Source organism: Gymnogyps californianus, chromosome 18 (genome assembly GCF_018139145.2).
Source record: "Gymnogyps californianus isolate 813 chromosome 18, ASM1813914v2, whole genome shotgun sequence".
Taxonomy (NCBI): Eukaryota; Metazoa; Chordata; class Aves; order Accipitriformes; family Cathartidae; genus Gymnogyps; species Gymnogyps californianus.
Genome location: NC_059488.1, coordinates 12,398,631 through 12,426,443, shown reverse-complemented (window position 1 = coordinate 12,426,443; position 27,813 = coordinate 12,398,631). Strand labels below are relative to the sequence as shown.

Sequence of the window (27,813 nt, the reverse complement as noted above, 5' to 3'; positions counted from 1 at the left end):
TCCCAGAGCTCAAAACTGCAGAGCAAAGCAGCAGATGAAAGCAGGGTGTGCCAAAGGCTCAGCAGCGCAATTAGCACTCTCCTAAACAAACGAGCTTCAACAGAGCTGTAATTAAGCAGGCCTGTAATTAAGTATATGCCCTTTATCATAACGATCATGCTTAAAAATGGCATGATGCATGGAAGTGTGTTATTAATGCTGCACTCCCAAAGCGCAGGAGCGTGCACAGGAGCCGGCGTGTCAGGCCTGTCACTAGGCTGCTGGTAAAATACATTAAAGGGAGAAATCGGAAAACAACATGCTCATTCAACGGCTCTTTTCACAGCCAGGCACTAGGAGTCACGAGGATTTAAATACCCACCAATTCAGGAAACTATACGGAAATAAAGCACCAGGCTGCCACAGCCGGCCGCCTCCCCCAGCGCCGGGAGGGCGGCAGCCTTCGCCCCATGGCTCGGCTCGGCCCCGGGAGCCCGCGGCGCCAGGCTGCAGGCAGGAGCTGTTTGGGCGCATAAGAGGCTGCAGGCAGACGGTGGGGACCCCCCTGAGCGTGGGGAGCGGCCGCTCGTCCCTCGCCTCTGCTGAACGATGGCTCCGGACAAAGGAAACACTTTGGAGGAAGGACACCCCACGTCCCCACCTTGCCCTTGAAGGTGCTGCCCGCCATCCCACAGCACTGGCCACAGGAAGAGAGAGATTCAAAGCTACTGCTGCCTAAGAAGTGCTTTTTCACGTTCATGAGGACTTCAAGGGTGAGGCACCCAACTTCCTTTTAGGAGTGTAAATCCAAATCTAAGAAGATTAACAAATGCAGCGACAATTTGTTCCAGCACAACACTGAACCACCTCACGTTAACGTTAGCTTTTATATCTTGTGGACGAGACTGTGTCACACGATGTGTAGAGCATGCTTCATGAGGGTCCCACGCACCACGCTGCTTTGAACAAAACCCTGCCTGCAGCAATGCGTTTTTGCAGTGATTGTACAGGGGAGGCTTGGCGCTGCGCACCCCTGCCTGCCGCACAGCCCTTTGCCTCGACGGGGCCGAGCGCTCTCCCGAGGCCAGGCTGCAGCCCCGGTCCCTCCCGGCGCTCTGCAGCACACTGCTCCCGGGCAGCCCCGGCTCCATCACCGCTGGTTCGGCAGCGCGGCCCCAGCCCCGGCAGACACCTTTCCCCGCACAGGGCCCACCTCTCCATGCTTCCCAGGTGAAGCACGGCCGTGCGGCACGAGCAGCGATGCTGCCATGATGGGGCTGCACATGTGCAAGCTCACGGTCGGAGCTTGTGTGGGTTGAGCCCTTAAAAGCACTCCCCCACCGCACACCAGCTCACCCAGACTCGCAGAAGAGGGAAGTAGGTAACTGCAGGAAGTGATCTCCAGGGCCAGGCATCTCCAGCAACAGGCAGGAAAGAGCTCCCATCGCTGCGCCGCAGTCTGCTGGGGTGTCCAGCACCAGGGTCTGGGCGCGGGTGCCACCGCTCCCCGCTGTGCACCGTGAGACAGTATGCAACTGCTGTTTACAGCAGCCAGTTAATTTCATAATAAAATTAAATGAAACCAGAACTGTAGGAGGCTTTTAATTCCATATCCCTTGTTCTGATGTTGCGCTGTAAATAAACATCAGCAGCAGCCTCTGATTCCTCCCTTTTTCTCCCCCCCCCCCCCCCCCGTTGCTTTTGAAGCATTCCTGGCAGTCTCTGATGAGCAGAGCGCTGTGCTGAGATTCTGCCCGGTGTTACCATTTCCATGGGCATCATCAAGACTTACCAGCCAGGCTTTGGCCTGGAGCTGCAGTTCTGTTTTAGTCTGGCCAAGAGCTATTCAACGCTCCTCAATGTCAATTTGCACCACGTTCGAGACCAGCAGACAGTAACACAAAGGGATAAAAGGAACTGGTGCTGGTGAATGATAAAGTACAGCTCTTTCCAAAGGCAACATGTACTGATTCAGAACAAAAAAGGTGGGCAAGGTCCCATTTTTACAGCATTACCACCAGTAGCATTACTCATACCACCACATGACTAAGCTCACGCATTGACCCACGTAGGTTTTGACATCTTTAAAAGGTTGTGACTTTAAAATATTTTCAAAGACCTATAAAACATTTGCACCTTGCACGTTTCACTTAAAGCCTCTTTGCACAGGTAGGCAAAGCTGCTCTTGCCCTGCACTGCTCTGAGCGGGCCCAGCGGCAGGGCTAGCAGGAACACCACCTCCGCCGGCACCTCCCGAGGCAGCCGCAGCCCTTGAGCGGCTGCGGCACCCGGCCCCGCGCAGGGAATCGCCGCTCACTCGCAGAGCCTCACCCGCCGGGAGGACGCCCGCGGCGCCGGGGCCCAGCTGAATCCAGGAGGCAGCAGGTTCTCGCCATGCAACTACACCCGCAGCATCTGCAACAGATTAGGGAGGTGCCTGTGCTCTTCTCCCTCAAAACAGAACAAAATAAAAAGGGATTTCAGAAAGAAAAATGTTTTCAATGGCTGTTTGCTGTCTCCCAGCAGCAGCTCCTCCCTGAGGGTCACATCCAATTAGCTCAGTCACTGCAATTAGATAAAAGAGTTGAAACGAGCCAGCGGCCAGAACCGCGCTCCTAAAACCAAGCCCCAAAGGACGGCATCCCCATGAATCCCCGACGGCAGCCAGGAGGAGGCCAGACCCCTCCCGTGAGGGGCACCCGAAAGGGTACTGGAGCCACCCCTTCGTCAGTGCAGGACCACCGAAAAGCACGACCAACTTTTAACCAGTGGCTACTTCTTCATTATAATTTACTAAGACTTACTCTCAGCCTTTAAAGGGCAGGCCACAAAACTGTGCTCTATAAATACAACTTGTTAGCTAGCTTAGAAATTCTCTCTTTAATCTGAAAAAGTACTGTCACCCTCTAAGCACACGATAGATGCTGCCTTCTGTGCTGTAGACTCCAACTAAATCTCAGTTGTCAAATTAGTAATTCATCTTTCTTGAATAACTATATTTTTAGCAAAGCTACCAGATTTAAATAATCAGACCTGCCAATGCTACCGTAATTTAAACATGCTGACGAACTTTCACAGGCAGCATCAGCTAACATAATGAGTTTCTGGATGACAAAGAACTTCAGACCGTAGTTCTCTACACTACCCAGCGTAATAAGCACTTGTTCTTTTCTACAATGCGCACATAAAAGAGGAATCTAAATAATAATTGCTGTAATTATCTTGAAAAATATGTGGTGATTAATGGTGATTATGAAAATCTGTATAATTGTTCATTGAAATCTCCAATGATCAGATGCTTTCTTGAAACAGCCATTAATGAAGAACTTAGGAACACAAAAAGCATCAAAACTCAAGCCAAGCTCCTGACCGTTTGAAGCGCGTGAGGATGCGATTGCACACACGCCCGGCTCGGCGTTCACCCCTCCCATGAACTCTCTGCAAGAGGTTCTAAGATGTCCACGATGTGACGCATATGTCATTGCGGTTCAAAGCACGAAGTTCAACCTGTTATTTATGCAAATAATTAATTACTCTTGTATCCAACTAGCAGTTTGTCATGACACATTAATGACTTGATAGACTTCTATGAACTAGTGAACACAGGACAGCAGAGCGCTTTTATCGTCATTTAATTTAAAAACGATCCTGTGTGAAATTATCTAGTCGTGAGTGATGGAAGCATAAAGAACAGACTCAGCAAAGCTTCTTTTGGATCATTGCTTTATTAATGGTAACGTCAGGGAAATGAAAAATGCTAACATTGTCATATTTAGCTCCTGGGTATAGATGAATAGCTGCCTCAGTGCTTGGCGGGTTCAGTTTGCACACTGCAGTGAGCGCTAATTCTTCACACCACTATTGTGGGGATACACAGCCATGGAAGAGTTTATATACCTCAACTCCCAAGGAAATAACAGCTGTTTCTGCATTTAAATTCTCACCATAAGCTTTTATAGCTTTAGATTTCTTTATTGCTATTTTTGCATGGCCTTTTACACTTGAATTTTCAACTGCTGATATTAAAAATATTTAAATAAGTAAATCCCTTGCAAAACATTTTCCTGCATGACTTTGAAAACTAAGCATTGCTAATCCAAACCAACAAAAAAAACCCACCACTGAATGTACTATTGCCACCTTTAAAATTTAAATGATCTTAGATTTTAGAAAGAGCTTTCTGTAATACTGCAAAAGTCTTCAGATTTTCCCCAGACCCGAAACGCTAGCAGGGTGTTTATGTTTTACCAAGATGAATATCTCATAAACCAGCCTACAGCAATACCATAAAACCAGCAAAGCTCACCTGTTTAGAGAAAACTTAATTTTCAGCTAAATGACACCAGAGGAACTTGGAAGCGGGTAAGAACCAGGGGGCTGGCAGAGAGCGTGGGCACGGCAGCGCTCGGACCGGGTGGCTGCACACACCCGCCAAGGGAACCCATGGTTAGACTGGAGGGACAGGCGAGCCCCCGTCCTGCACGGACACCAAGGGCGCCCACCAGAAGAGCCCGCCGCCCCCCCAGCACACAGCCCAGCCTCGTGCGGGCGGGAGGGCACCCCAGCTCAAGGGATGGCCCTTCGAACGCCATTTCCACCTAAGCGAGAAAGCGCAGCCCACGTGCAGTCCTGTCCCCCAGGCCGAGGAGGGCAAGAGACAGCTCTTGCCATCAGAAGTGGTGCCCTGCGTGGGGTGAGACTGTGTCCCAGCCACGGAGTCACCCCACAGCAGATGGAGATGGCTCTCCCCAGGGAACACCCACTCTCTGCAATCGTGACTGTTAACTCGGGGTGACTCTGCTAGGTTGACGGCTTTCCAAGAAACAGGACAGGGACTTCCCAAGCCCTTGCAGGGCATGCAGGCTGCTGGGTCCAACACCCGCCCGTCCAGCGAGGCTGCTCCTGTGAACGGCATGGCCCTTCCTGGCGAGCTGGCATCCCAGGACTGGCGCTGCTCCCTGGCTTGGCTGACCAGCCGTGGGGAGCTGGTGGGACAGCGCTGCGCTGGCCAGGGCAGGCTGGTCAGGCAGGGACCAGGACGTCCCCCGCTTCACGCCCCCTCCCAGCCCTCCACAGCCACCCTCACACGTCGCACGCTCGGCACGCACACAGCTCTGGCTCCTGTTCATGCCCCTCTGCTTCCCACTGAGCGCCCCGGCGCAAGCTCTGCACACCTGAGCCTTTACACCCGCGTGTGGAGGACGGCACAGGACACCTGCATGAACCCAGGCATGTTATGTGATCTCAGTGCAGGGGGAAGCCATTCAGAAGTATGGAAAAAATGTTTTACAACAGTCTGCAACGCATCAAGAGAAGGATGCAAGCTTTTCAAAATAAACCACACTCTCCATAATGTACAGCTAAGCCTCCTACTTCTGTATTTCTGTACACAGTAATTTAAATAGCAGTCTGAATAGTAAACATGTGTGTGTGCTCTCTGTGCTACCGTGCACCGAGTCCCAGATGGAACGCCACCACTCTGCATTTCCAAATCACTAATGATAGCAAAACCTCAGGGGGAAAACAAAAGCAAACTCTCCCGCGAGCTCCTGCCAAGCCGGCTGCAATCGGGAATGCTGCGACTGCCCCAGGCTGCACTCCCTGGCTGCAGACACTGCCCCCAAAATGCACGCACTTCTTTATTAAATAAAGGACCCAAATATTAAGACATTGACCCCGTTTCCTCTGGCTCCTCTCCAGTCCCTTTTCAGCCTACCCAGAGCAGCCCCACAGTAAGGGACCCCTCAGATGAGGGGCAGGGGAACGCAGAGCTGCCCCCAGCCCAGCAGACCGCCACAACAGGACAAACCAGCCGCAGCCCAGCAGCGTCTCCAAGACATATTGCAGTTTACGTTGTCGCTCGGGCTCGCCATCTGTGCTGTTCCCGCAGAGGCCGCCGTCGCCGGCTGTGCCGAGGAGATCAGTGGGTTGCCAGCCCTGCGCGGCCCCTCGTTAGTCGAACGCGCTGATGAGAGGAGACCAGAGCGGCCGGGATGGTCCTATGCTCCGCTCGAGCGATTGGCGCTGCGGGCCCGGCTGGCAACGCTGCGTGGGCTCTGCCCGCAGGCACAGCCCTGGAGGTGCCTCCAGCAGCCCCTGGCCGGCCCGTGGGCAGGGGTGCAGGGCTCAGCCTGCCACTTCTCCCCTTCTTCAGCTCCATCGGACCAAGGCACAAGCCCAAGCTCACGAGACAGCGCTGGAGCACTGCACCCAGCTCCGGGGGCAGCTGTGCTGCTGGTCCTGCAGCTCCCACGGGGAGCAGGAGCTCACACCAGGGAGCTGTTGCAGGGGAGCGAGGAAGCAATAGCATGGCCTGGCTGGGACCGCCCTGGCCCCGTGTCCAGGCCTGGGCCAGGGAGCAGGACAGCAGCAGCACCGAACCACACGACGCTCGGTGCGGTGAGCAGGAGAGCAGGGGCCTCCCGGGCCATGGAAGGAAACCTCTGCGATGGGAAAGGTTTACAGCTTTCCTGTTCGTCTTGAAATGACTTTGATTAAAAAAACAGACCTGGACTAAATTTTCATTTTTGCTAATTTGATTGTCAGCCTTGATTTTCTCTGTTTCCTGCATAGCTCACGACACGGCACAATTAGTTCTTTACTGCTAGATCAAGCCACGAAAACACTTGAGAAAATACTCCTGGTTTTGATTATTTTCTTTTTTAAATAAAGTGAAGGTTAAGTACTGCATGGTGACGGCTAAGTAGTACCTCAACGCTGCGGCTGTACCAGCACCAGAGAACATGGAGAGACTTCAAACAAGCTCTTCAAATTGCAAGTGTTTAGGAGCTCTTGATTTTATTATTTTTTAATAAAATGTCCGCTTTGAAGTCTCCGCACCACACTAAACTTCAAAGATCACACCTAAGCATGTGCTACTTCCAAGCAACAACCCTTAATTAATTAGACCAGAGCAGATACAAAACAGGGCACTTGTGTGGGGCTGCGGCAGAGCCGGGGCAGGTCCCGCTCGAGGACAGGGAGGCGAAGTGGAGGCACTCCTCCAGCCTCCGCACACGGGCCGCCGCGCTGAAGAGAAACACAGACGCTTTTCAATTACTTTCAGCTCTAGCTGTAATGATAGACAGACTCCTTGGAAGTCATTAAACATGTAACGTCTGTCTGCCGCAGAGAGGCAGGGAGGCGCAGGCAGGCAGGACTCAGGCTGGAGCAAGCAGTTGCAAAAAGCATCTCAGGAAGCACCCACAATAGCTGCAGTGTTCCCCGGCCGGCGGCTGTAAATTTCTCCCTCTTGATGAGAGAAACATCCTGTTGGGTAACGGCTGCTTCCTTCCAGCACTGGTATTTTTTGCACTTCAGTCATTTCAGTGCTGCAGGTTAGGAGCAAGGCATATTAAAGAAACACACTGCATTTTGTTACAGTATCTGGCCCTGGAAGCTTTGATTTCCCTTTGCTGAGACACCTACGGAGGTGTGATTTTGTACAACAGGGGCAGGGATGTTGTCACTGCAAGGGTACTGGGCTCCCCAACTCAAAAACCTCTCTGGACGGGGGCCAGGTCACCGGGCAATGGCAGACGCTCACGATCGCAACGAAGGCTACGATCCTGCCCAGCAGCAGCACCGCGCGATCTCCAGCTGCATGCTGAGCGACCAACATCTGTCCCACAGGGCTCCCTGGGGAGATAAGGGTGCACAGCACCCTCTCTTAACATGGTTTTGTTTTAAAAGACTTCAGTTTTTTTAAACACACAGGCAGCTTTTTGCTTCCAATAAAAGCAGGGGAAAGAAGACGGATCAGCTCTCCTGAAAGCACCATGCTCTCCATACCACGGGCACCCCTAAACGTGAATGGAAAGCAGAAACTCATCATGAGCACGGCTACAAAGGACGTGGCACCCCCGTCTCCTGCGCGAGAGCTCACTGATGCACAGAACATGTGCTCCCACCATCTAGTGACGTAATACTTATCTAGCCAGAAAAGCCTTCACAAGGCCTCAAAGCTGAGGTCTTCGGTGCAGGAGAGGATGGCAGTATGGCACGGGCGATGGCCGTGCTGCACGAGACACTGCCCAGCTGCAGGAGGCTGTACCTAACGCTGAGGTTCGGGGAGCCGAAAAGAGGGGGGGAGGTTTCCTCGTCCTCCCAACAGCCGGACCACGGAGCCACGGCCCCGCAGAGCCAAAAGCTCTTCGGCAGGAGGAGATCCACCGTGCCGCTGCACAGCAACTCAGGATCCAGATCTCCTAATGTAATTTAATTTTTAAGTGCTCAGAGTCATTAGTGTAGCCACATATTTCTATCAGGTAAATTTCATTTGCATATGCAAATTATATCTAAATACACGGCACCATTAATATGATCACTAATTACATAATAATAGTCACCAATCTCCACACAGATCAAACTTACAGTTTTGTAGCCATTAAGGAAATTGTGCTTTGTAATTAAGATAATCCTCATTTCCAGATGCTAATTAACTATATAATAATTAGCTGCTTTTTGCTAATGCAAATTAAGTATTTTCATCCTTATTGGTAAAAGAGTTGCTTATCACTTAAAAAAAGAGACAACCTAGAAATAATCCCTCCCCCCCCCTTAAAGGTGAAAAGGTAACTCCATTTTTATCAGTCTCATTTGTGAATGCAAATTAGCCCTGATTAATCAAGTCACAGATAAATGCGCCCGTCTCGTAGCACGGGCGGCTGCCTGGAGCTTCTCTCCCGCCATCGGAGGACAAGGACCGTTCGCAGCCCGCAGGAACACCCGGCCGGGCGCAGCTCCTTGCCCATCGGTGCCAGTCCGGTCCCGCAGCGCTCGGCCAAAGGCCCCCCGGCCCCGAGCGTGGCGGGGTGGAGAACCGTGAGCCCTGCTCCAGGCCACGCTGCCCGGCCCAGGCAGAGGAGTGCCGAGAGCCGCCGTACGGAGCGGCCACAGCACGTGGCTCATTCCACCGAGCTTCCCGCACTGCCGAGGAGCGGCGGCGGGCGCGAGGGGCAGGCTGGCGGTGACTAACGAGGCCTACCTGCCGAGGAGCCGCCGCTGACAGCCAGCCAGGCCGCCTTGGCAGGACGCGGCCTCGGCTGCCGCGCATTCATCATCTGCTAAACCAATCCACCCGCTCCGCACCACCATTTGTCATTAATTATGCTAATCAGCAAACCATTACTCTCTGATGACACCACAGCACTTATTAGCTAGTTATGGCTTTTCAAAAGCACAGCTTATTGTGTATGCAAGTGCCGCGCATACATTAGCCTACAGGGAAGAAATGTCCAATTATGAAAAGAAGAAATTTGCTATTATCTCCTTCTAACAAACCAATTTAGTAATTATAAAAGTCTCTGAACTCGGAAGGATTTTTTAAGAAGAGCTGAGTGATGAAACCGGAGAATTTTGTTTGCAATAACTTTCTGAGTTGGAACTAAAGTGACAATAGGGGAATGAACAGTTTTTATTATCGTAATTACAATTCTTGCATCTTAAATTTAGATGATCAAAAAGCAGCATTTATCTAAAAGTGTGACCGTATTTGGCTTTTTCCTTAAAGTATCCGATTTATTTATTTTAGTAGATATACAACCAAATTTGCGTAACATTACAGATATTTATGCAGGGCTAGCCTATTCTCAGCCTGCAGTTCTTTACCATATACGTGGTTATACGAGCAACAGCAACCGCTGCTAAGCCCTTGCACGCCCAGGAGACGACGTATGACAAGCAGGTCTGAACGACCGTGCTGGGGCCCAGGTATCGTGCGTTAGAGGAACGCACCAGGAGCACGCAGCAGCAGAGCGGGGACACAGCCCGACGCTGACGGAGCTCAATGGATTGGAGAGGGTGTCTGAAGACTCAATTGAAAAACGGCGTTGTTGGAGCATCCAATTCATTTACAATTCCTGAGTTGTTTTGCTCACTGCGAGAGGAATACCACTAGTTTTAGAAGCTTAATATGTGTTAAGAGCTCATTAATATCATCAGAGTAAATGGGCCTATTAAAACATCTTTAAGCAATATCTGAACATAAATCTCCCTAAACTATATTTAATGACTGTACTTAAGATACATTATATGCAAGTCTTAATGAGACATTAGATAGCATTTTGAAGATTAAAATTAGAGAATCCATATAAAGTCTGTCCACTTAATGTAGCCTTAAGTACACTGATGAAAAACATTACTACCAAATTATTACTTCATTAGAACAAATATTTTCTAATCATTTCTGATTTATGCTATTAGTCGTTTCCATATATATTATTTGTATATATATAAAAGAGTATACACAAAACAATTTTCTAGTTCCACAGGAGACGGGAGAAATTTTGAGCTTTCTAATGGCTGAGTTAATTACTTGTCTTTTTTCTATTGAATTAAAAATAAGCACTCTTCATAAAAGTCCATTTACTGTATCCCCACTTTTCTAATTTAATTGGAGATTTTAATTCCATTAACCACAAGGTCATTTTTTAAACATTTGCTGGTTTGCTTTGCAAAGATCGGTAAGATGTCTTGGACTCGGCCCCGACTGTCCCTTCAGCCCCTCCACGGAGGTCTAAGCGTGGTGGCAGCAGAGCCCCCAGGACGAAGCCCGGCCCGGCGGACAAGCAGGACCCTCGCACCACGAGGCCGTCTGCTGCTTCTTGGCGAAGGCGCCACACGCCCGGGGCTGGCCCAAGGGAGGAAAATGGAGCGAACTCACACCAGCCTCCGTCGGGAGGAAGGCGGCAGCGCTGCCCAAGCGGAGTGCCTCACGCCTGCCCGTGGCACGGCATAACAAGGGATGGGACGCGACGCCAAAATTAAGCAGGGCCTGACGTTACTCCTAGACAAACCCGTGGCAGCGTGTGACTGCCCATCCATTGCGGCGTCCCGCCTGCTCCGGCGGGAGCAAGAGCAGCTGTGGGAACCCCTGCCCACGGCATGCCCACGGCACACCCTCGGGACAGGCGCCCGCTGCCGGGACCCGGCATGGCACGGCCGGGACAGCGAAGCAGCAGGACGCCTCCTCCAACAACTGAGTCACTGCCAAAACAAACTGCAATAACCTTATTAGCAAGAGGGCTTTATGTGTGGTTTATTTTGTATAAACAGCTTTTCATTAGATAAATGAAGCCCAACAACCTTTATAAATGTTTTCAATTATGAAATTATGCCATTGAGATATCCGGATGATGATAATCAGGGAAAACACCAGTGACACCTCTTGATAGGAGTCAGAGCGTGCTGCCTGGATGACTGCTCCTCCCAATAAAATACAGCCTAGCCACACCAGTCATTTAAAAAACCCCTTCTTTATTAGATGAAATCTGTAGCAACAAGACTATTTTCATTTGTTCTGCCCAAGTCTTCTATCCAGAAGAGAGAACATCTCATTGTAACAATTTTGCATTTTTAACTGTGCAAATTAAGCATTCTTCATAAATAACAGCCTGGTTTTCTGCACTAGAACTCCTTTTTATTAGCAGCACAGTAACGAACAATGAGCAATGTGTTCTATTATTCTTTGTCAAATCACAGAATGCTACATTAGAATAACTCTGCTGGTCAATGTAATATAGTAGATTAAATTCAACTTCTGTGCAAAAACCACTGTAAAACAGCATGATAAGAAGGCTATAAAAAATTTAATTTTACTCCAAACTCCATCAGAAAAAAAAAAATGGTGTGAAAAGTAATTTTGCATAATCAGTACACGCCATCTGGAACAATTAACCGATTTCTATAGAACTATGAGGATCAGTCATATCTGCTTATTAAAGATCAGAAATTATACAAGTAATAAATCCTTGAAAAAACTAAGCGTACTCCCGCCTGTCAACGCTATTTTAACTTCAAATACTGAAGAACGCCTGATAAGGCTGAAAAGAAGAGATTAATATATGCAAATTACATCCAGCATTTAAAATCCCCAACAACTGTCTCCGGTTTTCTGTCCCTTATTGCTGCCTTTATGTTTTATTCATACACCAACTCACCTGTCACTTCATAAGCTATAATATTATGGGGGTATTATTAAACAGCATAAAGCCGTGCTTTAATTGGAAAGCTTCATTGCATTTTCCAATTATTTGGAGTAAATTAAAAGCAGATGCACATAGTTTAATAAGGAGTCTAATATCAGTTCCGGGAAATCAAAATTCATTGTCATTACTATGCCGTGATAGTTTTGCAAACTGTACTCAATTTCAGAGGTTTTGAAAAGAAAATCTGTCTATGCAATCTGTTAATTGTCATTCGGTTAATAACTGTTTAAATATCCAAACCACAGAGCGGCTTCCTATTTAAAAAAAATTAAACTATGGCACTCAGAAAAGCAAAACAAATACAGCGCAGCCCGCCTCAAAGGTTGTGCTCCACAAGCAACCGGTGCAAGTCCCGCCAGCTCATCCTCCTCCAGCAGCCATGTTCCTACGACGACTGCTGCTGGGCGTGCGGAGCAAGGGCAGAGCAGCACCCCTGCCCTGGCAGGGCTCCACGTCATCGGTGGGGTCCCCTCCAGCATCACCCTCCCTCTCGACACAGCCCTGCTCCAGCCGCCGCTCGCTTTCGGATGCGCCCTGCACGCCCCGCCGGCTCAGAGCCGCTGGCGTCAACGCCTTCGCCACCGCCCACGCCACCGGGATGGGGAACGTCCCTGCCGGTACACCTGCTCATACATAATTCAAGGCTTCGGGGGTAGCAGCCAGATAATCCTCTCGGCAGAGATCAACAAGCAGCTTCCTCAGAAGGTGACGTGTGATCTGAGAAAAATGGGTGAAGTCTGTACGTCTGGCACGTTACCGCAGGAGAAGGCAAGACTTCCCACGCCAGCCTGCAGCTTCGTGGGACAGCTGAGGCTAATGCAAGAGAAAGAGCAGCACCACAGCCAGAGCTGTCACACTCTTGTACAAGTACGCAAAAGTGGGATGATGAAGATAAAGAACGCCACTTCGGACGACAGCAGGTTAATCAGAAAATCACATGTCTGAGAAATTACACAGGCGGGAGAACTCGCGGCTTCATCTTTCACCGTTTGGGCCAAGCCTGCCTGAGCGCAGCACTAATAACACGGGGCGGTACACTGCAGCAGCAAGCACGCAAAGAATCTGTATACCACGGATGAGCTAATTTAATAAGAAATACACTTTTTTGAATCTCATTAAATGTTGTATTAAGTAACACATTTCCCTTCTGAAATACACAGCTGCAGCATTTTACATGAGACTTCAGTCTCCCTGAACTGCTGGATATTAATAGAGCCTTCTATATTTTGAAGATTATCCAGGTCTCAGTCCAAAGACTGGAAATTGCAATAGGGCAAAGAACAGGCTGACTTTAATCTCAGCCTCAGTAAAGAGGTTTCAATGCAGAATAAAGCTTGTGTCACAACTTGTCTGGTTTTTGGACCATCCTGATTAAAATTCAGTGTCACAAAAAATAAATTTAGTTCCACTTCTATTCTTAAGAAGCGCAAAGAACATACACGTGGGAATCGGGATCAACAGTAAAATGTAGCACAGGGCCTCCCCCTTTAGAGAGCGGAGTGTACTAAAACACTTGAACATAGGAGGGTATCTCAAAACCACCAGAAACTATGCTGGAAGATGAAGATAAAGGCAATTCTTGTGCAGTGATCCAAAAAATAGCATCTTCCTTTTTTTCAAAATTACCTGTTTTAATAAAGCAGACACACTGTGCCAAGTGAACCATTTAATTATCTGCAAAAATGATGAAGCAAAACAATAGTTTGCAAAAATAAATGACTAACCTCTGATTAAAACGTCTGTCCTCATTACATACAGATAAAAGATACAGTATCTTTTAAAAGAAAATGTACATTGAAGAGAAGTAAGTGGCAGTTGTGGCATAGATAACCTGACATTTTGCAACAAGAAAGAAGTTGACATATGGGCACTGAAATGTGACGAAATCTTTAATTTTTCTTCCATTTCTTCATCTAGAAAGACCTCTGAAAGAGAGTTTTGTCATTTAAAAAAAAAAAAAAAAAGAAAAAAAAAAAAGAAAAGGAAAAAAGAAGGCGGGGGGAGTACATGCAACAAGGCATTCCTGAGTCCATTGCCGAGCAGCGGAAGAACAAAGCTGCCAGCACCCAACGCAGCCAGCCTGGCCCCCGCAGCGGCGGCTGCCGCAGGGCTCCAGCCAGCCTCCACGGCCACGCGCTGGCATTTCGGAGCAAAACTCACAGCCACGCTGAATAAATCGACTGAGCTCCAGAAAGGAAAGAGGAATCTGGAAGCAAACTGCTGCCATAAGAGCAGCGTGTGAAATAAATGCTTCCAACAAAGCTACCCAGACAAATTACAACTCCCTCCTGCCAAGATCTGCATTATCCAATACAGAAAAGCAACTTGGTTTCCTTTTCAGGAATCCACCGGCTTTGATGTTTTTCCAGATCATTAACATCAGTTTTCACTCTCTCTGCTGCCTCCAGAGACCTGGATTATAAACCGGCGTGGAATGAACACCAACTCTCTCTGTATTTCCTACAGGAGCACCCCGCTCTTCCCACAGCCGTGCTGTGGATGGACCCCGGCTCGCCTCGCCCTCGCTGCCCCAGCCAGGCTCCACGGGACTGAGCCCCCCTGCCCCTCCCCAACAGGGACCCGGCCCCAGGGGACTCTCCCGCTACTTCAGAATGACCTCATGCTGGGCAAGTTTGCCTGGGTGACCGAGCAGATGGAACTCTGACTGGAACCCACGCTTGCAAACGTTTCCCTCTACAACTGCAGCCCAACTGTCCCACTTCACGACGGCAACCGCTTCAACCACTTGCCTGTCACAAGTCACTCCCTACGGCCCACCAGGTACCGCAACAAAACCATCCTGCTACCTGATCAGATCACAAAGTTTGTTCTGACCTTTCTATAAAGTGTCTGGAAGAGGTAAATAAATATTTAAATATAATAAAGAAATATTTATATAAAATATAATAATAAAAACCCCATTTAGGTAAATATTTACCTAAGGTAAATATTAAGGTAATAAATATTGGTGCATGATTCCAAAATAAACAAATTAGAGATGTGGAAAAAGTGCCACCTGTAAGAGCTGCCCACAAAAACATCCTCCTTTACGGTGAGCTGGCAAACCCGCACCAGCCAACACCAAGCTGGCAACTGGCTGTGCTTCCCCTCCTTGGTGCTCAGTCCAGTTTCTCTGAGAAAAATACTTCACACAAGTAACTGTGTTGATAATGTGGTTAAAGACAATCACAAAATAGTACTTTTAAGAAAAGAAATACATGCAAAGGCATCGCTGCATCAAATAACTGCTCTGAAAACCTGCCGCTCCTAAGCAAATTATGGCAAATATTGCAGCCTTGTTCACAACCATGGATGTTGCTTTATCAGTAGATAAAGCATGTGACATGTTTCAGGATGTGACATCTAAGCTCCAACCCAGAGCACATGGCACTTTTCCTTTGAAAGAGAATGAAAACCTTCACCTTCAGTTCAGTATCAGCAAAACTGAAGAATGCTGGCATTTTCAGAAAACAGCAGCCATATTCATGGATAGTCTGAATGTAAAGAAAGGATTCAAGAAAAGCGAGAAGCGGTGTTTGAATGGCATGGAGCTCCACGCAGGAGCAGCCTGCAATGCTGCAGGCAGACGGCACAAACGCTTCAGTCACAGGCTCTACGGGGTGACGAGCTCTGCTGTCCCTGCTCAGGGCCGAGCTCTGGCAGGCGCAGCTCTAAGACGGGCTCTGCGCAGAGCCCTGACTGCTGCTCCACAGCACTTTCTGCAGGATCTGTAACTGAACCCACAACTCCGCAAATGGTATGAGATTGTTGAGCGTATTGTAAAAAACAACTCAGTTAACTTTTATACAGTATAAATAATAGGTGCTTCTGGATTCTGTTTTATTTCTATGGGTTAACGTGACTTGAGGTACCAAACTTATGGATGGCGCATCAGTATGTCAAGCTAACATCAACTATTTCTTTAAGTACTTGCACAAATGTTTTAGTTGTTTTGGGCTGACAGCTGGCAAGTATTATTTGAAAATACTATCAACAAACATACATCAAAGTATGTTCTGCTTTTGTTCTGTCGCTTTTTCAGCGCAGTTTCCATATTTAAGTGTCCAAAAACTGAAACTCAGTCCTATCCAAGGCTAACTCTGATCATCTTGTTATCTCCAGGTTTCTGCTAGAACAAAAATCCTTGGAGATAGGTTTATACAACTGAAGTTAGGTTTCTGGCTACGAGATGACAGTTGCAGCAGTATCTGGAAGTTCACACACTTGTTTCATGCACAAAATTGGTACAAAGAGGCTTTAATTACTTTGTGCACACATTCTGATGGGGCTGTGTGGAAGTATCTGATAGACTGCCTGCAACGCAATTTCTGGCTTGACAGTGAGAAAAAGGTCAAGAGAAGGTACGACTACTAACTGTCCTATATTCAAATTACATAAATTTGTGTGCCACAAACAACAAACATATCTATCTGCAACATGATGCCAAAGATGCCTATAGTAAAATTTCAGGGCAAAAAAAAAAAAGACAGCCCCACTCAGCAGTGTGCAGGGTCACACACCAAAGCCAGCGATGGCTTTGCCCACCTGACTTTAGCAGAGAAAACCCACACTATGGGGAGGCACACAGCTTGGACCAGCTCGTGAGCTCCCAGAAACCACAGCTGAGACCGTAAAAATCTCATTTTGCAAACTCAGTCACTAGTTTCCAACGCAACATCCTGCCATGTGCTCTGCAAGGTGTGTTAAGCTTTTTTTCTATCCCTAATCCTTTTCCTGAGACGAGTCGGTTGAGTACGTCTCAAACTGGCAGGCTGAAGCGATTCTGAAAGTGAAATCAAAGGTTAGAGCTGGTGCGGGTGCGGGGAGGCTCTGCCGGCTTCGACGGCAGAGCGCTGTCCCCCCGGGGAGGAGGTCCTGCATGGCTGGCTGTGCAACCTCTCCGCTGCCGGCCTCGTCCCCAGGCAGGAGACAGCTTTCGCCTGTAATCAGAATTTGAAGGGGGCTTTTAATGGAAGGTTTTCAATTCGAAAGGTTTACGTTTCAGTGGCACTTACACAGCAGAAAACTTATGGGAGGCAAGATTCCCAAAAGGCATCAGCATACTGGTCTGAAACACGCTGTTTATTAACTTCAGAGAGCTACAGTGGTATTAGAGCCCATCCAATTAGTGAGGCCTGCAGGAATATTTGCACTCCTAAATCTCTTGGTTTCTGAAAGGGTTAAAGCTTATTATTAGCATATAATTTACAGGTCCTTTCTCCCAGGAAAGAAATAATGCACAGTAAATGCCACATTCATTTTAATAATACATGTTACAGTCTGTGCCCAACATCTGCACAAAGGTAAAGCAGACAGATTTTTTTGACATGTCCCACTCTGCCATCCAAACACAGGCTTTTTGTTTCTTAAGTGACGGAAGGTTTAATCAAGAAAGCAGGCAATTCATCAATCGAAACAAGGCTGCTCACACCACCCTGACAGCACACACATGGTTTTATACAGAAGAAACCTGGCCACCTGTCAGCAGCACCTTTTACATCAGGATATACAAATACACCAAGTGATCAATCCTCCAGCTCTTCCCATTCATTTCTTCGTTTTCTTATTATATTTTTCTTTATGCTAGATGTTGCCCTCATTCTCTGCAGGGATAGATGGGAGACAAGGCAAGCTATGGCTGTTTATACACTATCATAAAAATTTATATACCCTTAGAGTGACTTATTTCCCTTCTATTTGAGTACCATTATTATAAATAATTTTTCACTTCATTCAGGAATTTTCCCTGTACGTTATTATCTGTGGCTGCCTGAGAGGGCTCCCTCTCTCCCTCACTGTCCTTGTGGTTCTGATAAGCCAAAGCAATATGCAGCCAGAAGATGCTGAAGTCTGAAATGAAGGCAGTATGTAGTCACAACAACATCTTAATTAAGCTGAAGGCCATGAAGAAAGACTACGCTGTGAAATACTGAGCAGTGTCTGTCGACAGGTCTGTGTGCAGCAAGGCATTCTTCTTCCAGCAGCTGCCCATTCGAACATGCATATTAAACCTGTCAGCTCCTCAGCACCACGCTCCCAGCAGCACCCAGAGACCTTTTGCAGATCAAACTTAGAAGTAATTCTGCCTTTTGGTCTCGGGCACATGGCACAGGGTGGGACCAGGGAGTCTGCCGGGCGTGGAGGACGATGCCAGCAGTGCAAGTGTAAGCACAGACAGCAGCGCTGTGCTGCAGCGGCACGTGGCAGGCTCCCGCTGCGAGGTCCGGGTAATGGTTTCCTATATGCACCCTGTCAAAGACTGATTCCTTAGTTTACTGTACAAAGAGGACTTTGTACAGTAACTTTCTGGTCACCCAATGTTTCATTGCCAAGACTGCAAACAACAAAAGGCCGGTTAGACTGCAATTACTACTTTCAAGAGTTCACTACATTTTTTCCTTGACTCCAGCTTTGTGATAATTGCATTACACACCCCAAGGAGTAACAGGACAATTCCAGTGGAGATATGGCCATTTCTGCCAAAATGTATTTTCAGATAGAGTAGTCGCAACAGCCAAAATTCATTTCACCTTCCATAGAACAGGCTGAACCCCAGTTGGAAGTGTTGTTTTCGTTGACTACTGAGAAAATCTTGGGTGTCTACAGACAGAGAACCGAGACCATGCCGCAACTCTGAGTTTCACCCTCCTTTACAGCCCTCCCTTCCTAAATACCCCATCCTGTCCCCACCCCAAGAATTCAGACTGAGGTGATACCAAAACTGGAAGGCAAGAGACTGTTCATAACGGCTTTTGTTTCCCTGCACCAGCACCGGGAAACCTTCCATTTTGCTGAGAGCCAAGAGAGGGAGCCCGCAGGCCTGTCCACGCGCACGGCCGGAGAGCATCCTGCACCTGCCAGAGCCCCGGGTCACCTCACCGCCACGCCGGCCGCTCGCCACCACAGCCCGCACGTCTTCCACGTGCCCGCATCTCCCCCGGCGCCACGGGCCCCGCAGCACGCCGCAGCCAGGACCCCACCGCGGCAAACCACATCCCGGCAGAGCAATTAGGGACGACAGTGGAAGCACGTTAATAAATTTCCCGTTGCCATGGCACTGCAGCGAGGCACTCGCATTGCAGCGCAGATAAAACGGACTGCCTGCAAACTACACCGATGTAACGGGAAACTTCAGAATGGTTTCCACAGCGCGTCTGGGGGCTAATCTACCTCGGCAATGTTTAAGCACGCAAAGGGAATTGTCACAGCACCTCATCACAGCTGCTGAAAAGACAGGAGTGGTCAGGAGTTATGCATGAAGATCCCTGCCAATGCACAGGATGTTTCACATGACAAGACCCTTTCTTCAGAAACGATTCACAGCTGCAATAGCCATTACAGCACATGTATGCACAACTACTTGTATAACAATGTGTCTGGAGGAGAACGTGCAGTTGGGGGGAAAGAAAAAAAAAAAAGAGTTATGTACTTTGACTGAAATGTGCTCGTGCAAACGTGGAGGACTAATGCCATGGCCAGTTTTGCAGGCCTGTTTTGTGCTTTGCCTATAATTATCTGGTAAAGTATTCAGGTTCTTTGCAAAATAGGTCATCTTTCCAGGTTGCACTGCAAGCAGAGGCAGTCCCCGGGAAGTCCTAGAGCAGGGTTGTTCTCAGTAACATTCATGCAGAGTTGCTGCCTTGCTGTTTGTGCATTTGATGCTTTCTCAGGAGAGAAAGCACAGCTTTCCATTCTCCATGCAGGGCTGTCTCTCACGTGAACACAAGGACACGCCTTCCCTTACATTTCTAAATCTATTAGGGCAGGAGAGTAACAAGAAAAACGAGTACTGACAAGAATTATGCAATTGTTATATTCCATCTATTTAGGAACCCGAAGCTGCAGTTTCAGTCAGAGATTACCTTTTAAATAACCCTTTGATTATGGTACATGAATTAATGCCATGTTCCCATGTTAGAATTGTCACTCACTATTAATAGCAAGAACCTGTGAATGGCACATTTTTGCCATCTTCTCTTCCCTGATTATGCACGAGCACTACCTATTGTACAGCCCACTGAATCCACTGCTGCTTTTTCTGGGTTTCCAAACTGTCCTGAAAGTCTCCTTCAGCCAGAGGAAGGGACTGTACTTTCATTAGGTTTTGACAGAGTCAGGTTTACAGCCGGTATTTTTCTCCTCTTGCAAAAATGACATAACAAAGAGAAAACTGTGGCTAAGTGTGATTCTACCATGCCTATCACAATATTTGTTCAGGTGTAGTATTACTCCAAAAAAAATAATTCTAAGGAAAACTCTCTTGCACCCCAGCACTACTCAGCTGAAGCACAGAATATGAGCCAGCCCCATAAGAGAAGAGGCAGGTGAAACGCACTGTTGTGCCACAGCTGCGCCCAACATTTTTCTTTGGTTTGCAGAACCAAAAGTCCTTTTGCTGTGGTTCACAAATAGCTTCCAGACCACACAGCTCTCAGCACGTCCAGGAGTGACAGACTCCACGAGGTACAACTCTGTAAAAGCATCCCTGCCTCTCACTCCCAGAAGCATTTCTTCCTGGGCTCCGAGAACCAGGCCACGCTCCTTTTTAGCTCACTCCTCCTTCAAGAAAGCGAGCACTTAAAGGCAGGACCTCCTCCAGAGGAGCAGAGCTGTCAGGGACAGCCCACGGGGACCCCAGCTCCAAACGGAACCCACTGTGTGGTCCTGAAGCACAGTAACAAGTACCTGTACCTGCATGGGTGAAGGAAGGGGCTTGATCCTCACCACTCTATTTAAAGACACACTTTCCCTGCAGACTAGTACTAGTTAAAAATAAATATCAGCTAAATTATTCATTGGCAGGTTTTTTCCACATTGACATCTGGAAACTATCACTAGCTCTAGCACTTGTATGCTAGCCTGGAATGGTGAACAGAGAGAAAGCTGCAGCTAGGGAGACCAAGCGTGCATGTGCAAACGCATGCTTCTTAAAAATAATGCAGACCCCCCCCATATCCTAACATCTGATTTCCAATTTGCCCTAATACTGGGGAAACAAATCTATGCAGTGCCAGTATTCAGAATACAGAAATGGGAAAAAGTAAAGATCTCATCTGCTTTTAACGTGTATGTTGAGTGTAGCAAAGAACAGTGTGTACAAAACTCATCCTTGCTAGGCAGGACAAAGCTTCGTGTGAAACGGGCAGAGATGTCGTCTCTTATGACTCACCTGTGAAGATCATGAAAAAGATGAGAGCAAAGTTTCTGTCAGTGTTGCTTTCCATCAGAGCTCTCATCTAGCACCTCTGCGGGCAGCAGCATCCCTCCCTGAGGGCTGCGATCTCCCCAGTGATCAGTAACATTTGCTGCCAGCAAACACATGTGCCTGGGCATTTTCTGGGGTCTCCCTGCACCTCTTCTGCTCTCGACACTTAAACGGCACTGAGGAAAAGCTGGACATATGTTGCATGGGTACCACACACCTGGCTGTTTGCACAAGCAGGGCTGCTTTGCTTGGTTACACTTCTGATTACACAGAAGAGCAGAGAAACCATTGTGTGCGCCAGCTTACCTGATATGGCATACAAATTTGAGTGCTGGTGCTCCAAGTCCAGGCGAGTGCTGTGACTTTTCCCTCGAAAGCTGGCAGGGAGTGTCAGCGAGATATGCCTAAGGAAGAGAGATGGGAAACGGAGATGACGTTACTACAGAGCGGAACATACTGCTGCCGTGAGCTCGCTCTTGCCTGACGATTCCGGTCAGGTTAAGCAGCAAACATCAATTTTAACATTGCTTATAAAAGCCGGAGTGGGCCGCAAACACCAGGAGGAGACCGAGGCGGTGATTCAGCCGTTACAACCAAGGGTGGTTCAGCTGCTTTACCTGCTCCCCAGTCCAGCTGTGAGCGAGACCGTCTACACCCTGGTGCAGCCCCCTCTGCCCCGCTGAACACCGGACTGTGTCAACAACCGAAGCGCTACCGAGGCGGCCATCCACCCTCCGGCAGGACACGGCAGCTCCTCGTGAGCCAGCGCCCAGGGACAGCCTGCGTGGTGGCTGGCGAGCACGGCCTCCCCCCTGCAAACACAAGTCTCAACATAAGGCATCAAGAGTGTGCCTGAACACCCTGCGGGACTCAATTGCATTTCCTTCAAGACAGAAAGCACTAACAGCAAGTGCTTTGGATTTATTTGCGTGCAAAACTTCTGAGTACATTCATAAATAAGATCTTTGAAACTCTCTTGATGACTAAAAGGCCTGCTCCAAATACCCAGAGCCTGCTGCACGCTCCCATGCTCCCCGAGGCAGGGGGTGATGCACACGCTGAGCTCCCCACACCAGCCCCTGAGAAAAGGGAAGCCAAACTTCACTCGTCACCTCTCTAGCTGCAGCAGTGCGCGACGCCCTCCCTCCTAACAACGCTCTGCCCAGCATTCCTGCAGTAGAGAGATATTTTTACATCTTCCATTAAACCTTCCTATAAATAGGAGAAAACAGAGCTCATGGAAGTGAAGTTGAAACTATTTTCAGTGGCTCAGAGCTTATTAAAAGGAAAATCCAGCACACGGCAAGCCTGGACACAGGCTAGAAGATGAGGTGGGCGACCTTCCCAGGAACACGTGGTGTGGGAGGGCAGGATGCGACACCCAGCAAGCCCTGCTCTCGTCAGGCCCTCGGGCCGGAGCAGGGGCTGCACACGAAGCTGCCGGAGCCCGGAGCTGCTCTGCACCAGCCTCTGGCACCCAGGATGGACCCGACAGCCCTTCGGGCAGGGCGCAAACGGCCAGCACCAGCTCCCCGGACCCAGCGGGACACAGCCCAGGAAAACTGCCCAGGCACAGGAGCACTGGGGCTTGGGAGAGCACGAGTGAGGCTGCTCACTGCAGCGGACACAGCTCTGCCTCTGCCGTCACGCTGCCACCCCGACCGGCCAGCGCGGCCACCCGGCGGGCCACGGAGCTCCACTGAGAAGTCTGCTGTGAGAAAAGGCTTTTTGCTAGTAACCATTATTGATAGCCCACAGATTTCTATGCTTTGATGAGAGATTCGGCCTTTTCCCTTTTAATTCAAATCTGTATTTTTCTAACGCTGATCCCAGGTCTGTGTGAATATTTATAAAATGTTATCATTAATCTTCTGGACTGCATTGCAACACGTAATGAAGATGCTCCCTCTTCACAGAGAGGCTTAGTGTAGCATAAGGCAGAGGCAGCAGCTACCATTTCACACGAGCGAGAGCTACTGGACACAGCAAGACCCTTGGCATCGCCCTCCTGACAGAAAAACAAGGCAGCCTTTGCATCCTCTCGCAAACGCCCTATCTGCGAGAAAGGGCCCTGTGTATTCTCCAGCAGAGCATCAAATCCACGTTCTCAGCTAGCAGGTTTTATCTATCGAGCAAATCATCTGGAAATTATCTGCCTTTAAAAAGGGGACACATTTTGTGAAGAACTATGTATTTTTAGCCCTTGATGCAGCTGATGGTGAACAGCATGGATAAAATAAGAAAAAGCAAACATCAGTTAGAGTTTGCTTGTGCTTCCCAAAGCTATTTCTAACCAAAAAAAGATGATGTGAAAATATTTTCGAATTTGGCTAACAGTTTGCTGTTTAAAACACAATCCATATGAGACTCTTTGTGAGCAGAGGCAGGTTTGTCATGAACACACTTTAAAACAGAAGACCATTGCCTGTAGGCATTACACGCTTTTCATTTGTTTTTTAATAGCAGTATCCAAAAATACTTTCCGAGGCACCAAAACAGCTAACAGAAAGACTTTTGAATTTCTCTTGCTTGTACGGGGATTGCTTTCTTCACCCTAAACAAAACAGCAGGAATTGTTTTGGAAGTAAACAAAACAAATCTACTTAAAAGGCCCATTTCTGAGCAGAGTATTTTAAAAGTTTCTGCCAGCTTCTGCTGCAGGAGAGACTGACCCTCTTCCCTCTGGACAGCCCTGTTCCACAACCCACCACCAAGCCGGCCGGACCAGCGCAGGCTGCAAGGGAGGTGACGAGCGTCCCTTCAGCCAGAGGACTGCAGAGACGGTCCCACAGCTGGCTCATGGCAGGCACTGCGTAAGCACCACGAAGGAGCTGTCAGCTCCACGAACGCACGCCGCAGCCTTCCAGTAAAGCTCTGAATCCTTAGTTTGCAAAAGACTTTCTGAACCAAGTCCCCAGCCGCTACCAGTGTGCCTGGCAGCTCACGCAAGCACCAGGTTTCGCGAGCGCCATATGCTGAAGCGGTGCGCACGTTCCATGCATGTAATTAAAATGAATCGCTCGCCGTCCAAGGGACTCTGACCACACATGCATGAATACGGCGGCAGAAAATGACGTATCCAGACCTCGCTACCTAACTCCGCAGGGTATCCCATTTGCTCTCCATTTCAGACATATCAACGTTAAAAGACACACCGAGGTATTCCCTCGTGGCAGGGGGAATTACAAAGGCTATGCATGGGGGTGCGCACCTTCAGACCTGCTCTCAGCGGGCAGGCGCTCCTGCAACCGCTCGTGGGGCTCGTGAGCTGAAAGTGCCAGTTCGGCCGCTGCCGACACCGGTCTGCCGGCACCGGGGCGCTTGAACGCAGGCTGTTACGAGGGCGTTTGGAAACAACAGCCCGCGCCCCCCGCTCCATCGCCACTTTCCATTTCTGATGCATGGGCATTTCATCGCTCCCACCGAGCTGCACCGAGGAGAGCCAGGTCTCTCCAAGGAGAATGTTTAGTTGCAAGACCACAAGACGGAGGGTAGTGACTACTAGAAGGAGATCAGCTCTCCCCTTCCCCCTTCCCTTTTTTAAAAAGCATGACATTGTAGGGAAAAATGGGAAACAAAGTCTAATTTATTTTAAATTAATGCAAACTTTGGCCAGGATCAATATAACTTATACCTACTAAGTTGATTGCATAATGCATTTTCCTTATGCGTTGTGAAAGCCAAATCATTTTGCATTGTAGAAGACAAAAAAAAAAAAAAAAAAAAAAAGAGGCTGCCATTGAAAAGCAAGAAAATCCCAATTACAAAGTCCCCAAGTTCCTAAACACATATCGTGAAAGTATGTGCAGCTCTGCAGCATATGGCAAATCAATTACTAGTTTAAATTTTAAAACAAAAACATGGTAAATGTGTTGCAGAAATAATCAAGAACAACGGTTTGGTTTAGATTACAGCGGCCACTAGAGTTTTGAATACAATTAATCATCATTCCAGGCAATGGGAAGCCATATTGACACTTATTCCTAATTTGAATATTTAATTAGGGTGAAGTTCTTCATCAAATTATCACAGAACTGGGAGGAAAGCCTAAAAGATTTAAACAATTACTACTTTAACCCTTCACCAACCGCTCACCTGTGAGCACAAGAATCTTTTCCCCATTCCGCAAAGCAAGAACCTGCTCATGCAATACAGAAAGACAGTATTTAAAAGACACGACAAATACCCTGGGAAAGGTACAGGGACATCTGGCATCCTGCAGGGCTCCTTCGGAGATGCCAGACTGACGCAGGCTTCTGACCACCTACGCTCCTCGACCTTTATCAGAGCAAAGCTTTCAGGCCAGATCTCTATTTTAGCATCAAGTGTGGTTCCTACTAGAGCTTTTGTGTTTTGTTTTTTGTTGTTTTGGGTTTTTTTTTTTTAAACCGAAGAGCCTATCCAGAATCATCCGCCAGGTTCATGTGCCGAGGGATACCGAAGCTGCTGCCCACTGGCGGACCTGGCACAGCCGCCCAGTCCTGCCTGCCCCGCACGGGAGGTTTCCCAGCCCCTGCCCTGCACCGGGGGCTCCGGGACAGGGCTGGACCCCGGCGCTGCTCCAGACCCACTGCACCTCCCGCCACACCGTGGGCATCCTCCCTCCGCACAGCTCTGCCTCAGATTGCTCAAACATCCCTTTACGTGCTGTATTAATCCATATAAGAAAATCTCTTTTAATGAGGAGTGATATAGTTATGAACTCTCTAGAGCCATAATTAGAGCAAACTAATTGAAGTTGTGTTTTGACACACTTTCCAAATTCACGGGTACTGCATGACATATTCACAACACTACTGCTGCACAGCCATGGTGACAGCAAAATCATTAGGCTAATAACGCTTATTTGCATTCTTATCATGCCAGCAGCATGCCGTTAAATACTGCTTCAACCAGTGCTCGTTTACTCTGAAAGTTTCCACTGAAAGATATTAACAGTAATTATTAGTACTTTAGTGGAATCTCTAATGTTAAGGAATGGCAACTCACATTAACTATACCCATGCCAATTATTTTCCTTTTGAACTGTCACAAAAAGCAGCTTTCTTCCTCCCCGCCGAATGAAAGCAGCGAGGCAGATTTGGTGCTGCCGGGAAGGAGGGAAGGACGGACAGATGCCTGCCCCAGCGAGGCCAGCCGTCAGGGCTCCAGCCTGCTCTCTTGAATGCTGAAGTCAAAACCACACTGTTCCAGCACGGGTTAAATACAAAAAATATTTTTCCCCAGCATACGATAATTTCCAGGCAATTTAGGATGAAACAACTGCAACAGCACAGTTCAGGACAGGGTAAATTTAATTACTCTCTCACCTTCAGTTTTTCTTTTAGTCATTAAATCTATGGAATAAGTCTACGTACGACAGCAACAGAAGAAGCACGTGATGAGAGAGATCCCTCACGTGCCAGCAAAGGCGGTTTGAGGTCTGTGCACATTATGGCCACTTTTTGAATGTTTTTGCAGAGAAACTTGCATAAAACAGGCCCAGGAATGCCCAACAGTTCCAAATCAGTTATTAATAACTGTCTGCAGGAAGGTGATGAACTGCTTTTGAAGTTAGGGGGCAAGTACTCATAAAAAGTAACAGAGGATCATAAGGGGAAATGCCAGATATCAAAGGATGCTTCATAATTCATATAAAAATATCAACAATGCACAGCAAAAGAACAACGGTAAGCTTTTGCTTTCCAACTGGATTGAATGAGCGTGGTAGAGAAATTAGGCAAAACTTTTAAGAACTGCCCCACATTATCAAATATATTAGAAACCATACTGCATGCTACAGACTGGAATTGTCCTGTTCTTTGATGTACCACTGTCATGATTGCAATTTATTTTAAATGAGCTTAAGAACAGTGCCACAAAAACTGCAGTCTCATAGGAATACCTTCAAATAAAAAGAATCGTATCTTCCATAATCAATGGATTATGCAAAGATCAAGCCTCATGAAAAACTGAGGACAGAACAATTAAATTCCAAGCTGTAGAAAACCAAACACGCACCTACAAGAAGTTAATATCAGGCTGTAGCTCTCAAGAAACACAATCCAACTTGAAAGCTTTGCCTATGGAGGGAGGAGAAAGCCCATTTCTAAGAAACGAGCTGCTGGAGTTTCACTGACAGACATCAGAGGACCTCTCAGCAACTGCTCACTCTACCAAAATGCATTTTCCAAACTGCAGCTTACAGACAACACGACAGCAGATATCTATGGCTCCAGCAGTGTCCAGAATCCCATCTACAGTATTTATTCACAGTCCTTAACTTTTACTGTGCTCAGGCATTGCGATGCCAGAACACCTACCTCATACTCCAAAGAACTGCAATGAAAAACAAAACTGTGAGGCAAGAATCACCTCAGGTAATGGACTTCATTCCAGACAATCTATTCTAATCGTGTAAACCAAATATTTAAATACTTTCTAAAACCTTCCTGACCCTTTCCCTAAAACAAGCAACATATGGGCTTTGCAAGTATTTCATCTCATTCCAAGCTACTAAAATATCCTGTTTCCCAAAAAATCAATGAGAGCTGGCGGTGCCAGATTCAGATTTTATAAAAGCCCAAATGCATGAGAGAATGAAAAAGGGAGTGAGTGATTCTTTCCACTTTTAGATTTACCCGTTTAATTTTCCCAGCTGTA

The 27,813-nt window shown here is 47.9% G+C and overlaps 1 protein-coding gene across 6 annotated transcripts in view; it reads right to left on the bottom strand.

Annotated features, from left to right (window-relative positions):
• Positions 1–27,813, bottom strand: part of MVB12B (multivesicular body subunit 12B) — a 65,483-nt gene that overhangs the window by 7,902 nt on the left and 29,768 nt on the right. For 5 of the 6 annotated variants that reach the window (XM_050907659.1, XM_050907658.1, XM_050907662.1 and 2 more), the window contains 2 exons: positions 21,478–21,575; positions 13,624–13,891 (listed from right to left, as the gene is read on the bottom strand). In XM_050907659.1, coding sequence (XP_050763616.1) covers positions 13,686–13,891; positions 21,478–21,575 — 304 coding nt within the window. In that variant the 3' untranslated portion in view covers positions 13,624–13,685. Of the gene's footprint in view, positions 1–13,623; positions 13,892–21,477; positions 21,576–27,813 lie in introns of those variants that run through there. The other variant, XM_050907657.1, reaches the window with a different exon arrangement.